Source organism: Rhamphochromis longiceps, linkage group LG7 (assembly GCF_057381845.1).
Source record: "Rhamphochromis longiceps isolate RC_006_pf linkage group LG7, R_longiceps_female_GT1.1, whole genome shotgun sequence".
NCBI classification, from domain to species: Eukaryota; Metazoa; Chordata; class Actinopteri; order Cichliformes; family Cichlidae; genus Rhamphochromis; species Rhamphochromis longiceps.
Window position 1 is genome coordinate 6,144,931 of NC_140563.1, and position 15,822 is coordinate 6,160,752.

Sequence of the window (15,822 nt, forward strand, 5' to 3'; positions counted from 1 at the left end):
TTTATTTCAAGTACTCACTTACAGTCTGTCCTGTTTTTTACAGTTGTGTTTTAGGGATTTTTCAACATTAGCAGTTTTATTTTATTTTAAAATTTTATTAACACAGTCTTAGCTTTACACGAAACTATACCAAGTTTAAAATAATCTATTTTAGATTTTACATAACCCTTTGTGCATAACTCATATACAGCAAAGGGTATGGAAATGGCAGTTTATTCAGTATAAAAAGTGCAAGATGAAAAGAAGAATAGCTGGTCAGTTTCTCATATATAGCCAGTGGCAGTATGACACAAAAATATCACTATACACATACATCATTATCTTCAAACATACACACAGTAGTTCTATAAATATGTAATCAGTAATATAAACTTAGCTTGTCAGAATGGATTTACCATTATAATAAGCATTCATTTCATTTAATATAGAATGATATCAGTTTAACAATACATTAGATGAAAGACAATTGGACAGTTCTAAAGCGATTTTTAAACTGAGGTTAGTAATGTAACAGTACAGCAGTAGATGGGGCATTTCCCCTCATGTAGTGAAAAGCAGGCACATGGCAGTATTGGCAGCTATAACACAATCACATTCAGCTGCTGAGCGGCCAACTTTTTAGCTGATTCAGAACCTAGTGTAGAATGTGTCCCATTACCCCATAGGAAATTAAAGTGGTTTCAAATAAAAGTCAGTGAAAGATCAAATTTCAAATCTGGTTCGGGAAAAGTGCAGCATCCCGCATCGGGTCTTCAGCTGTTAGCAAGGGAAAGCAGGAGCTGATGAGATCATAGAGGCTGTTATGTGAGATCTGTAGGCTGACGTTGGAGCTGTAAAGAGACGACGCTCCCTCCATCTGGGCAATCTCATGAAGATGTCGACAGATTAAAGGTACCACCTGCAGAAATGGAGAGAAAGATTTACGGTAAAGTTGCATAACTGCTGATGACAAAGTAACCATTGAAAGTGACGGCTGATGATAAGCAACAATAGTTATAGGAAAAACATGTCCTACTTGGCAAGTCGACATTCAACATTCTTTGTCCAGTATATCCACTATCCCTCCTCGGCACGTCTAAACTATTGCCTCTAACGTTCTGTCACCAAACCTCTTCTAACTATAACTATACTATGCACCCTTCTGCTTTTATGCAATTAAGCTTACATTTGATTTAAACTTGTATATACACTTTATTTCTATATATAATTTTTTTTTCATATCAATGATTGGTTCTTTTGCTACTGAAAGTGCTGGATACATTTTTCTATGCAGATGAAACCCACTGAAACAACTGGGGTAGTTAAACTACAAGCATACCATGAAGCGAGAAAGGTCTGGATGACCAGGATAACTTATGCTAATAAACAACCTAATTACTATAAGGTCTGACTGGTCATATTCCATTATGCACAGAGCACCTTTAGTCTAGTCTTCTTCACTGTTACCTGTCATTTGGCCCCTGCATGGTCTTATCTGCAATTACTGGATTCCCCAACACGCCAGTTGTTTTATTATTATATTGTGTGTAGTCTGTTTTAAATCCTCTTCCCTCTAACTTTAACTGGTTGAGGCAGTTGGCAGCCCACACCAGGTGGCAGCCAAAAGCCAAGTGTTGCCAGGTGTTTCCTCAAAGGGAATTTTGGGGTTATTTTTGTTCAGTCTCTGTCTTACAGTGCAAGTACCCAGCTGTGCTTTTTTCATGAATTATTGCTAAGAAAATAAAACAAAATTGAATTAAATCGAATAACTGAGGTGAAGCAGGGCTCGGGGGATGGTGTTACCTTCACTACAATAAGCTTCTTCTCCAGCGGTTTTCCATCTGGAAACTTCTCTCCAAAGCACATGGTGATGGTGTATTCAGGAGATCTACCATTGTTCTCCTTAAACTGTTTCAATTCTGAAACAAATTCAGGGGGAGTCATTTATTTCAGGATGAAATCCATTTTTACTTCAGTAGTCTAAGGAGCTTGAAAAGAAAAGTGTCTTCTTTAAGTTGCTTTAAGACGTTTCACCTGTCATCCGAGAAGCTTCTTCAGTTCTAAGGTCAAATGGTGGAGAGTCCCAGATTTAAGCCCTACGGGAGTGTCCCCCCAGGAGGAACAATGGACCCCCTAATGATCCTCTACCTAATCACATGAGCCAAGGCGTGAAAATGGGTGTAGGTCACAATCAGCCAAGTTTTCGGTTGAACTCATTATGAAACCAAGCGCCACCCTATCATGTGATTTCCAGAAGTCAGAAGGCCCAGGATGTGAGTGGGCATTAAGGCGCCTGGGAAGGGATCTCAAAACTGGATTATGGATGGCAGTTGGTGCCGTGAGCCACCACCTCTGTTTGAAAAGAGGTGTTGGCTTACGAGGTGAAACGTCTTCAAGCAACTCAAAGAAGCTCAGACGCTTTTCTTTCCAAGCTCCTTAGACTATGATGACCTAGATGACTAAGAACCTTCACAGACAGTATATGGTGTATATACAAATATATAAATGAGCAAAGATCTACACCTACCATTCACAAACTTTTCAAAATTAAGGAGCTCCACCATGGTGTTTTGGGGAAGCTTTGCTGGCTCTGCATTAGCCAAACTAGGGTCACTGGTGCTGGCAAACACATGGCATCTATCCTGCCTCCAGGCATAAATACCAGTTTCTCGCACTTCCAAGAATAGACCTCTCTGGATGCTATTAAGTATGCGGTTGGTGTATTCAATCTGGTAATAAGAAGGTTGTGGTGAGTAAAACATGAAAATGCTTCATCACACAGCAGTATACTGTACCTAAAATTAGGGGTAAAATCCATCTGTCCTATTCTAAAGTCAAATTTTATTTATCACATCAGAATCTGTCAGCTTCATGCCTGAAGTAACATAAAAAATAATTTCTAGTGTCTGCTTGGATGGTACAACTGTGTAAAACATGCATCTAGCTAATGCAATGATTATACCTGTTTGTGGTCCAGCAGACCATCAGTGGAGGGGAAGCAGAGTTTGAATGTGTCATACTCAAGGGCCTCTGAGTTGTAGTGAAGCTGCAGTTTGGGAGTGTTCAAAGTCATCTTTACCATTTCTTTTTTCCTGTAGTGGATGGATACCTCTAGGTCAAATAGCCCCAGCTGAGGTACTGGTGCAGGAGTTACTGTACAAAACAAAACAGTTAATAGACAACAGATCCCTCCTTCTTGGGTAACTATGTACACATATTTTTAGTAAACCTTTCATCTAGGAAGATAAATTTGTATAAACATACCTCCATAACAGGTTTGCTGAACTGGTAAAAGCTGTTGGTTGTTTCCGGCTGCTACAGGATAGCTTTCAGTTGCGGGTGGATTTTGCTGGCCATAGTTCTCTGTCCACAGTTGCTCCTCTGTTTTGACAGTAAAATCATTTTAAACTACAATTAACCTCCATTATAAACCACAGAAAACCAAATGCAATCGACAAACTTTACCTGTTGGCTGGCTGCCAAGACCCAAGGCCATCAAATCGTTAACCAGATCATGCTGTTTATTGGGGAGAGGCAGTGAAACTGTTAATTTTTAGACAGAAGCACAAAGACAAGTGAGATTACACCAACAAAGAGAAGTGAAAGTGTGCTTTATGTGATGCTGAACCTCATTTGCTGAAAGGAGGTACTCTGTGGAAGAGCTGTATATATCTGGTATAATGTCATTGCCCTCCCAAGGGTCGCGTGTTGCCAGACCGTCTTGGTTTTCTTCAGGGAAAGATGAAAGATCAGCGTTATTTATACATTCAAACTCGGAACGGTTTTACCCCAGAATCTTGGCCTAAGTGACAATTAGCTTACGTGCAGTGTTGATAATCTCATAGACTTTATGTGGGTCATCAGAATTCTTGGAGTTATCTTTTACCATCTTGAAGCGCACAGAGAGGTTGTTCAGAGCACAGCGGAAGTTGGTTTTCCACCTGGCTTTGTCATTAGGGAACTCATTAATTTTCCCACTTGCTACTGCCCAGGCCTATGGAGGAACGCCGAGAGGTGTAAACATAATGACAGCCGGGTAGAAAATTCAGACTTACTATACATTTTATGAGATAATTACACACATTAGACTTCACATGCACCTCCTAATTGTTTTACACACTATTTGCATTTCACATCTAAGAAGAAGTGGCTGTTTATGAAAGATTTAGACACTTGGCTGAAATCTGTAGAATTCCTTTAATAATACTGGCACCAGCGAATAATTGTGCTCTAAGTATGAAAACAAGCTGTGGTTTTGCACATCAAATGTATCAAAAACATTAGTACAGGATTTCTTTGACTCAAGATCAAGTGTCACTACTAGAGATGGTATGCCATAACTGCCTCTGGGAACAGCTGCAACAAGCCAAACAACTCCAGCCTGATAGTAACAATAACACGACAAAACTATTTTTGGAACTATTTAAAGCACACGCTTAGTTTGTAAGTCGCTTACTCATGAATGTAGTAGCTTATTATTTCAGTAAAAATGTCAACATAGTCATTTTAAGCCTTTTATCTGATCGCACGGATAACAAAGGTTAATCTGGCAATAAACTCACCCGGAAGATTTTACTGTCCTCGTCACTGCAGTCTTTTCTGGAGTTGTGCTTCCAGGGGACTCTGAACTTGTTTGTTGCAACATAGCACAGGCCAGCATACTGGCCCGTTTCCACCTGCTCTAATAGCCAGTTGGAGAACTGAGGTTTTGGGAAGCTGAAGGGAAACGCGACAGGTCAGTGCTGTTCTACAGCGACAACAACCGTGAATAAAGAGACGGCTTATGAGCGCACAAGGGGAAATCTAAAGACATTCAAAAAGAAACTCCTAAATCTGGAAGCTGCAGATTTATTCTACAGCAATAAACCGCAGTAATATTAACTATTAAATGTGCAAGGGAGAAAAACAAGACGGGTTTCTTCTTACCTTTGCATTTCACCGATTCTCTGTAAAGCCGTCGGTCTGATTTTTCCGAACACGTCTTCTAACATTTATACTCCGATTATAAGTCCCTCCTTCAGAGGGTGGAAGCATCACCGGCGTGGGATTTTCGAGGCACGGGTGGCTGAGAGTGTTTGCTTCTTACAGAGAAATTGCAAGACAGCCTCGGCGACCGGATGTAATGGGCGTGTTAGTGGGTTTGTATAATGGAATTTCTCGCTGGAGATTACTGGGAGAGATCTGAAAGTCGCTGGCTGCGTGCCAAGCGAAATTTGTTTCTCTTGCGTCGGGAGCGCGCACTTTGCAGTGAGAAGGGGTGGGGTTTTTTTTGTTTTGTTTTTTAATAGAAGAGAATATAACATAAACAGGTTTCGTGTCTACTGTGAAAATAGGCTACACAAACATAGAGCTCCAAATGCTTCATCGCCCTGCCGTATGGAGGCTTAAAGTTGTCTTCTGACTGGAAGTAATCTAAACATTTTGGAGCGGCCCAGCCAGACCGTCATATTCAATCTGATACAGAATCTGTGCAGTGAGCTGGAGATTATGGTGATGGCAAGGAGGCCTTGCAGCCTGGATGAATGAAAAATGTCAAAATACAGACTTCTTTTTTTAAGAAACCCCAAAACACTTTAAATGTATATCCATTCGACCAGTATTCAGTCACGTGGTCTATCTGGGGGAAGGGGGATTTCTGTGTTTTAGCTACAGAAATCTGTTTTATAAAAATAAATAGACAGTTGACAATTGTTTTCAGTCATGTGCTCAGCAGACATAACCTTTGGCGATGTGCAAAAATCCGAGCAAATAGTATTTTTATAGGACGTCTGAAAACGACTAGAGCCGTTTACTTGTTGAGAAATTGGTATATTGAGCGTTAAAGATTCTCCTCCTATTCTCTTATCTCTTAATAATCCGTAATGATATATCAGTGTCTGTTGTAACCAAAAACTGAACGGTAATGTAAAGAAACCCATCTTTCACTTTTAAACAAAAGTCACACGTCACTACTTCCGCGTCTGGTTGTTTGGAATATGAGCCAGGCTCAACCGGATACGCTCTCCCTGCTCAGTGCGCGCTCCCGACGCGGGGAAACACGGGACGGGAGTAACTATTTCGTCACTCCGTCAGAATCATTACATCATCCCATAGGCTTACTGTCCCATAGTTAAATGCTTACTCGAAGAGTTTTTTGCCCGCTGAAACTTTGGGTCACGCTCAGTTATAGTGATCAGCTGGGAGTTTCACCAGTGTCACGAAAATTCACGAGCATCTGATTAAAAATATGCATCATTTAGCGTATTATTAACGGCCTGCATCCAAGGCTCAGATATGTTAACCGGTGGATCATTCCAAACGTGACCTATTTTGCGATCATGTGGTCTACAAACCTAGGCTCTACAATATATATATCAGTGACATTTTGGAGAATTTTGTAGACTCTGTCCACATCACCACAAATTCTAGCCGAAATTTCACATTCATCTAATGAAAAAAATATGAATTAGACAGTAACAGCCATATAACCAGTGCTGGCATATCCTCCATACATTACACCACCAACAGCATCACCGCTAGCCTGAACTCTTGATACAAGGCAGGATGGAGCCATACTTTCATGTAGTTTAAGTCTAAAATTTTGGCATTCATCTGAATTTCACTGCAGAAACTGAGACCCAACAGCAACATTTCCCCATCTTCTATCGTTCAATTTTGGTGAGCCCGTGCATATTGTAGCCTTGGTTTCCTGTTCTCAGCTGATAGCAGAAGACCTGTATCTGCTTCAAGGTATGAAGTGCTCTGCATAGAAGCTCTTCTGCACACCTTGGTTGTAACAAGTGAGTTAATATTGCCTTCATGTCAGCTTAAAGCAGTTTGGCCATTCTCCTCTTACCTCTGACAAGGGTGAAACAAGCCAGTTTCACCCAGAGAACTGCCACTCGCTAACTTTCTTATATTCTGGGCATATTCTGTAAGCCCTAGAGATGATTGTGCATGAAAATTACAATAGAACAGCATTTTTGAAATACTTAGATCAGGCTGTTTTGCACCGATACACATGACATGTTCAAAGTCACTGTAATCACCTTCTCCATTCTGATGCATGGTTTGGACTTCATCAGGCTGTCTTGATGTTTGCTGTTTGGACTGGATACTTGTGTTAGCAAATAGTTGAACAGTGGCTGGTAATGTACATAGTATCAACAGTAGTAGAGTCATATTTGAAAACCTTATCAATAAGATTTAGCAACTGCTAAACATCACTTAAGCAGTTTCGACTCAGATACCTGACATGTTTCTGATTTTCTGAATAGTCTACATTATTGAATGGTTTCACCTTGTCTGTACTTTTTTTAAACTCTTGCTAAATGAGTCCCCCTTGAAACCACCAAGTTCCAGTGAGTTCAGAAAAATAAATCCACCAGTGAATACCCCACAGTGTGTATTAAAAGCTGTGTGTCTCTGTGTTTGAGACTTTCTGAGGCAAAGTTCTGCAGGTGTTGTACAGACTTGTGTCATGCGGTAGAATCAGAAAGAATATTAATAACCTGACAGTGATACTGCTTTGGGGGCGTCTCAGCTGCATGCATTATAGTTTGCGTTATTGAAGAATAAACCTTTGTTGAGCTACTTGATCCAACACAGGCATCATTTCCTCTTTCCGCTGTTGTGTTTTCAGAATTTCTCTGTGCACAAAAGACTAACTGAAAGGTAATTTCTTCACCTTATCCTCCTAGGAACCCTTTCTACCTTTCACCCACAATCCCAGCACAAAATGTCAGTTTCTTTGTGTGCTTTAGATACTTTACATATTCAGATTGCACAACCATGTTCTGACCACAGATTGGGTTGCTGACATTCTCACTTTTTAGGGAATATAGCTCTCAGGGCCGAGCATCTGTGTCAGGAATAAGGAAGTGATTCATGCTGTAGATGGAGCACTTCTCTTTTCTTGCTCACTGAAAACTGTGTGTTTGTAGTCTTTGTAGTTGGACCTTGTAGAACCCCCCCCCCCCCCCCCCCCCCCCCCCAGGCTCAAAGAAGCTAATCAGGAAGGATCTGGCTTTAATATTGACACAGAACACAGATTGTCACATCCTATTTTGCCAGTTTATGCATAATTCAAGGGTAATATTTTGACCTGTCTGCAGAACACAACAGAAGATCATTCCAGCGTTTGAGAGATAACATACAAACAACATAAGAAGCACTCAGCTAGTCCTTGAAAGACAAACTTGTGTTAAGCAGGTGCATTTCAAGTCAGACTTGTTATGCTTTTAAAGGGGATTTCTACTGGGAATTTTAAATATAGATTCTGCCCCCCCCTCCCTCCACACACACACACACACACACACACACACACACACACACACACACACACACACACACACACACACACACACACATTCATCTCTCTGTTTTGCATTCTTTCTCTCTGTGTGCTATATCATGCCACATACACGCACATACTTTAACAGGGAGCAGTGCTGGCTTAACGTATTGTAAGTAAGAAAAATAAACAGACTTGCGGGGGTGTTGATACACTGGAGTAAAGAGGTTTGATTGGAAAAAAGAGAACCACCGCTTTTTCGTAAATAGACACGCCCTTACAGGTGAATGAGATTTCACCTGAAGCTGTATGAACATGGGTTGATATTCCAAGAAGATAGCGTTTGTTGATTCAAGATTTATTGATTTACTGGCAACGATGTTTGCCTTTATTGAGTTGCATTGTATTATACACACACAGAGTTCTGGCAATTGTTGTCCATCCTTTTGTATATTGCTTGTTTTAGGATCATTTATAGGATACCTCTTTTCCAGCCCTGTGTCATTGTTGGTTAATTGATAATACTCTAATAATATCCTGTGATCAGGTGCGTCTTTTGGGCAGTTGTCCAGCCCAGTGACTGTCCTTTGAAACAGATTTCATATTCTACAATTTTGCTCTAAGATGGTTTCTAATATAATTTTTAATAATGTTTGATATGCCTAATCAGCACTATGTCAGGAAGTCAGACATCTGCTGAGCCAAGACTAACTTGCACTGTAGGTTCCAATGAAGAGTCTCAAAACAAAAGCAGTTTGTTCAAAACAGAAACTAAAATCCTGGAGGTATGATGCAGTATGTTTTTTTTTTAACGATGTCTCAAAGCGAGAAAGCAGCATAAAGTGTGGATTATATGACTTCCCCTAAGATGAGGTTATCAAGGTCCACAGATCAGTCGTGGCAGTGACCGTGCTGAATGAACTTGTTCTTACAGAGCGTTCACTCGGCGCCCCCTGCTGTTTTTACGGAGAGAAGCGAAACCTTGGCACCACACCGGGGTTTGCCATAGGCTACAAGACGCTATCCTTCAAGCTGGAAAAGGCAGGTTATTAAGTTTATCACCGTGTAATTATATTATATTACATGGAAAATACGCATATAAAATTAACAACATCAAAACACAGCTGATTATTATATGGCACTCAAGCATATGAATGCAGGAGTGTATGGATTCTTAAGGCAGGTTTAGAAAGTCCCCAAAGTGAACCCACTTAAGCTTTTATTTATATTTAGTGGTGTAAAATAAACTTTACCCCATCGTGATTTCCTGTTTTTTCTATGTGTGTCATCCTTAAATATTTCAGATAATCAAATAAATTCAAATATTAGAAAATAATAACGCAAGTAAACACAAAATGCAAAAAACCCCAAACATACACATACACAATGACATAAAATGTCATTAAAAAATGACAATAAAATGATTGTGAATTCTCTCATGGAAGTTCCAGCTGAATGTGAGCCAATAAACAGGCTTAGGGTAACCGGGTGTGACTCTACCCTCCGGTATTGGATGACGCAATGCTGATAGTGGAGCGATAATAACAGCCGGCCCCGAGTACGAATTTCAGATTCTGTCCCAGAATTCTCGAACAAGAAGTCACTTTGCCTTAACTAACATGTAATGTAAGTGTAAACTAAACGTAGCCACATAGTACAGTAGAAAAGCGCAATCTAGGCACAGAGGGGCAAAAACTATCAGGGAATTTCGTTTTCTTCAAAAGTGTAAAGTGGCTTTGGATGATGTAATTGCTGTTTTTCACCGCCAGATGCTGCAAATGTCCTTTAGAAAAACACGATGCAAAACTCTCCGTTTCCACGCTGACCTGTTGGTGTTTTTGCTGTTAAGGAAAGTTTTACACATACAAAATATATTTCTAAGATTCGAGTCGATGCTGAATGAAACTAAATTCAAATAAAACAAACAAACAAAAAAGGCTTCAGTTTAGAAGAAAATGGTTGCATGAAGCTGTCCAGTCACGCTGTGGTGCTGAAATGTTGCATCCGTGCACCAGCACATTTGGGTTTGGGTTCATCTAGCCTGTATCATCCTACAGACGTAAATGGGATTATTATAACATAAGGGAATCTTTTTTAAAACACAGATGGGAAATGAAGAGATGCCGTGCATCTGAAAAAGATTTTTCCGGGATAACCTGTCGATTACGCGCAAACAAAGTGGACCTGCAGGGCACAGACTCGAGAGGTAGCCGTAATATTATATTTCCTTTCACAATCATCTCATGAATCGCGTCTCTGCGAGTTTTATAACTGTGTTCAGAGACACGCTTGCAGTTTGCAAAGCTGTAGCCTGGATACAGCAGAGAGCGTCCTTGGCATTTGCGATTGTAAAGAGCTGGGGGGGGGGTAAGACTGATAATTTGAAGACTTGCCAGAGGTACATTGTCAAATTCAAAAGGCATTTCAAAGAACCACACCATTCACTTTTTCATTCTATCTTCTTTTTTCTTCTTTCTCTGTCTTTTTTTCCTCCCTTTCTTTCTTTTCGCACGGTTGCAGACCGTTTGAATCGACCAATGGGCCTTCAAGTTAGAGACATTGGAATGTAAATGAGCCCAGCGCGTGCTCCCGGCACAGTGAAAGCCCGGGATTGTTTATTGAGCTCCCGGAGCCACGCGCCTGGCCCGGGGGAGTCGGTGTGCAGAAGAATCACACAGCGGGGGCGGGGCCTCGCCACGAAGCGTGCGTCTCAAAAAAGGGGTGGGTGGGGTGTGTGTTGGAGGCGCGTGTTGAAAAAGAGGAGTGCTGCCAAAGTTTGGGTCAGATCGGCTCGTGGAGTAAGCAGTCAAGAGAGACTTGGACTAGAGTTAGCCACACGGTCCCCACGCGAAGGACACGAGAGCTGTACACTGCCAACTCTTCTCCTCCTGCCACAAGTTTCAGGCTGTCCCTCTTTGCGAGATGGAAACCGCGACCATCACCACCACGCAGACTGCATTCACCTTTGGACTTAGCGAAAGACGCGCCAGCATCAGCCTGCACGCCCCGGCCCAGGACTGCTCGGTGAGCGCTGTGCACCAGAACACCAACGTTGCCGGCTACCAAAGCAAAGCCAAGGTGCTGAAGAGACAGCGCTCCAGCTCTCCGGAGCTCCTGCGCTGCAAGCGTCGCCTGAGCTTCAACGGCCTCGGCTACTCCATCCCCCAGCAGCAGCCTGTGGCCGTGGCCAGGCGGAACGAAAGAGAGAGGAACCGGGTCAAACAGGTTAACATGGGCTTCCAGACTCTGCGTCAGCATGTGCCAAACGGCGCCGCCAACAAGAAGATGAGCAAAGTGGAGACGCTGAGGTCCGCGGTGGAGTACATCAGAGCTTTACAGCAACTTCTAGACGAACACGACGCGGTGTCGGCTGCTTTCCAGTGTGGACTGCCATCCCCGACACTGTCCAACAGCTACTCTGCCGACCCGGAGTCGCCTCACTCCACCTACTCATCAGATGAAGGTGGCTATGAGCCTCTGAGCTCAGAGGAACAGGAGTTATTGGACTTCACAACTTGGTTTGACAGGTACTGAGGCTGTCATGTCATAAATGAACCGCATAGCAGCGTGTGCGCGCAAAAAAGAAGAAAAGCGTCTGACTTCTTCCAGAAATGCTTCGAAAGACTCGATAAAGGCATCAGATCTGTCTTGCTCTCTGTGCTTCCAAGTGATCTGTTGCCTCCCTCACTCGGGCTGCTTCTGCAGGAGCAAAGCAATAGTGACAAACAGGGAGAATGAGTATGAATGCGTGAGAGAGGGAGCATCTTGTTGCATAGAGCGTAGTCCTCACAGGAAGGAGGGAATTGGACACGTTGACGCGTGGAAGTAAAAAACTGTTTGAATAAGTGCAATTAAAATGTGACACAGCAGACTCTGCAGGGACGGCGCTGTCTACAAGATCTGTTCGTCAGTAGTTCATCAGACCCGGACTGCCTTCCTCAGCTGCCACATCTCTTGAAGATGTACAACATAAAAGATGCGTCAACAGACTTTTGTTTTTCTTTTTTCGTGATGTACGTGTCCTCTCCTTTCATAACAAAGCTGTACCATACAACAAACTGTTTTAACACGAAGACATATTTTTGTACATACAGTCAAACAGTGTTGTAGCAGAACGTTCACTGCCACTTTTTTTCCTGACAGTGTTTTGACAACCAGCTGTCAGCGGGGCGGCAAGCTGGCATGTATGAGTTGTGTGACTGGGCAGCAACATCAAGGCTACTGCCTGTAGTTTATTTGTGTGTGTATGTCTTTTTAAAAAAAATAGTTGTCAAGGAGACATTTATTAATGTATGCACTCTCAGCTTCCCGTAGCCTAAAATGTAAATATTTGATTTTAACAGATATATTTTGTGTAAAACAAGTTTTATAAATAAAGATTAATCTATTTATATTATATGTTTTTGCAGTGGCTTGGTTCTTTAGCTGATATTGCGTGTGCGTGTGAGTCTGTGTGTGTCAGCAGCGGCGCTAATTGAGCAAACGAGGGAGCTTCTCTTTTATTCAAAGCCCCTGCATGACCTTTTGCCGACTTGGTTGGGCACACGGGAGAAAATTGCGCAGCTGGGCGAACACTCACCAACCATTATAAACGCGCACCTTCCACGGCGCTTTGTCTGCATTCAGGGCAGGGAGATTAATATTACGTTTCATCCATGCATTGTTTCTTTTGCGTACTCTGCTTTTACCCAATGTCCCAGAGTGCCTGGAGCTGAGGGAAAGGAGGGGGTGGGGGTGGCAATTCACTCAAAGGGTATAGACACTTTGAAATACAGCCTGGGGAAAGTCAGCAAGACAATGAGACGGGGTCAAAATTCTTATTGCCCGATTGAGATCAATCTAAATGAAACCTGGGGTTGTAGACTAGTTGTATCCCCAACTGTGTTTTTCATGGCGCACACAGGCCAATCAAAAAGCCCATCTCCTGCGAAATGGGGAGCACAACGCCCCATTGTGAGCACTATTGTGTGCGCCTTTGCGCCTCATTATACGAATTATTGAAGATCTTCTATTGTAAATAAACACTGATGCCGTGTTCAACTAAGCAGAACGAAGTATAACGAGTTTATTCTCACCTGGCGCGCCTTTGGGGTGTGGAAAACGGGAGCAAGAGAAGCTGCTCTTGTTTGTGAATTGTGAATGTACTTTTCCACAAAATTTAAAGAAGAGACGTTTTTTTAAATCACTTTTGATCACTTCATATATTACTTAAAAACAAAAAGTATGTAAACTCAATAGCCCGATATCAAAACAAATTGTATATCCGGACAAAAACGTTAAAAAGTAGCAAAGTCAAGATGAGTAAGATGTCTCTCTCTCTCTCTCTCTCTCTCACTCTCTCTCACACACACACACACACACACACACACACACACACACACACACACACACACACACACACACACACACACACACACACACAATGGAGCCTGCAGGTGTAAGCCACGTGCCTGTACTTGGTCACAAAGGGCTCCGGCTCTCCCATTGGTTAATGGCTCGCGAATGTGAGCCCTGTCGGTGGAGGCAGTGACAAAATCAAACAAGTGATAAATGGCATTAATTACGCTCGGCATTATAACCTCCTACGTCACCGCGCCTCAAAGAGACAACTCAATGTTAGGCGCAAAATACCCCGCTGGTCCATTATTATTCGGCTGAAATGGCGTTTGCTATGTCCTTCAGTGTCAGGCAGAGGCCACGGCACAAAGTAAAAATAAGCGCTTGTCTCATGTCCTCCTAAGATTGATATGCAATTTTCTCCGCGGCCATGTAGGGAGGAGAAGGGGCGAAAGTAGATTTATTCATGTCATTTTGTCCATGGCTCATTTTCACTTTGACAATACATAAGGGCGATGTTAATTTAGCCATAGTCCACTGGTGAATATCAATCACATGGAGCCCATTTATGCATGCGTTTTCGTGCGCAAAGCCATGATTTACGCTTAAACCATGGAAACGCCAAATGGGAACGTATAATATAGGGATAAACTGGCCAAGAGCGGAGTGATGAGAGGTCATCTGTTGCTTTGAATGCAGTATTGAGTTTGCCTGGTGAATTTTGGCTTATTTTTCATGACGCATTTGCATGCGTATTTTGCACATTAATGAGCTACTTCGGATATGTTGGGTACGAATGTTTTGACCCCTTCGGCAAAAACGTTTATCTTTGTTATCCCACAACATGAATCATTTTCGAAGGCAGACAACACGCAATTACAGTCTAACTGACACTATTTACCAAACAGTTTTTCTTTTCATTATCTTTCCCTTGAATCAAAACGTGAGCAACTCGGGATGATTCCCATAGAAACAAAAAGTATAATCATCACTTTTTAGCAAAAAAAAGACAAAAAAGTGGGTTATAGAAATATTATTTCAGCATATCAAAATAAAAGTCATGGCTGCATTAAAATGTGAGACAACTGTTACTTTGTCCTGTTTTTAAATCAGGATCCGAAAAAGCCCAGGATGAAATTTCTGCTTTTCATTTAACATAAATTCTTTGTAAAGGGGTTTGAGTTTACTGTTGTGATGTTGTCTGTGAGGACAAGGATTCTTATTATGGTCATTAGTGAAGACAAGTTCAGGGATGTTGGTTGCAGAGATGTTGGATGGATGTTTTGAAGTAATACTACCCCAAGCATAGTCAGAATCTGTAAGATGTGAGTGAATGGCTCATCCAGTCATGGCTCAGAGTCACATCCTCCTGCTGAAAGTATTGCTTTAGATTAATACCACCTTGTCAGTGTGTCACAGTTTTTGATTTTTCATAATGACCTTAACAAACATCATCACCTCCTTTCAAACTTAACATTAATGTAACACGATCAAAATAAATGTACACAATCCACAACAGATTCATTTTGGCTGATAGAAGCACTTAAAACATTTTTAAGTGAGTGAAGAGAGTCTGAGTGCTTAACGTGTGTGCACTGAAACTATTTCCTTTTTTGCTTTTGTATTTTAAATGAAGACAAATATGATAAACAAGGTAGAAAACTTCAAGAGGTACCAAATATAAGGATTTTAGCAGCATGTTAGACAAGAGAAGATGTTTAGAGATAAGTGCAAGAAGAAGACAGATGAGTAGGTGGTGTGCAACCTTGAGCGATGCTTACAGAGGTGTTAATGTTTAAGCAGAGGCACAGATGTGTTTCTGTTTAACATAGAAACACCACACACACACACACACACACACACACACACACACACACACACACACACACACACACACACACACACACACACACACACACACACACACACACACACACACACACACACACACTTGGAAAGAGTTATTGTAGCTGGACCCTGCGGCTATTACCTGAGCTAGGTAGTAGAAAGACTGTTTATTGTTGTAGGTTTTTTTTGCCTTAAAAAAACCAAAGAGTTCATTTTCCCCCCCAAAGCTGTGCACTAACAAGCAACTCAGCAAAGTCCTTAATCTCCCACCCTTTGGGCACCAGTACAACCAAAAGACACACATCACAGGATCGACTCTTGTACCAGTGCGCTCACAACACTGCCTGTCAACAGTAACAATCTGACTGTAGCTCATTACTAACACA

At 41.8% G+C, this 15,822-nt stretch overlaps 2 protein-coding genes across 2 annotated transcripts; one reads left to right on the top strand and one right to left on the bottom strand.

Annotated features, from left to right (window-relative positions):
* Window positions 1-14: 14 nt before the first annotated feature.
* Window positions 15-5,059, bottom strand: irf7 (interferon regulatory factor 7). The gene is made up of 10 exons (XM_085411813.1): window positions 4,906-5,059; window positions 4,542-4,695; window positions 3,802-3,973; window positions 3,608-3,708; window positions 3,445-3,496; window positions 3,244-3,360; window positions 2,942-3,132; window positions 2,507-2,708; window positions 1,783-1,898; window positions 15-898 (listed from the first exon to the last, which is right to left on the bottom strand). Exons 1-10 carry the CDS (start codon window positions 4,968-4,970, stop codon window positions 710-712), a joined length of 1,359 nt encoding a protein of 452 aa, XP_085267939.1. The 5' UTR covers window positions 4,971-5,059; the 3' UTR covers window positions 15-709.
* A 5,844-nt stretch (window positions 5,060-10,903) lies between these two features.
* On the top strand, window positions 10,904-12,613 carry ascl1b (achaete-scute family bHLH transcription factor 1b). The gene has a single exon (XM_085411038.1). It carries the CDS (start codon window positions 11,174-11,176, stop codon window positions 11,783-11,785), a length of 612 nt encoding a protein of 203 aa, XP_085267164.1. The 5' UTR covers window positions 10,904-11,173; the 3' UTR covers window positions 11,786-12,613.
* Window positions 12,614-15,822: the final 3,209 nt, after the last annotated feature.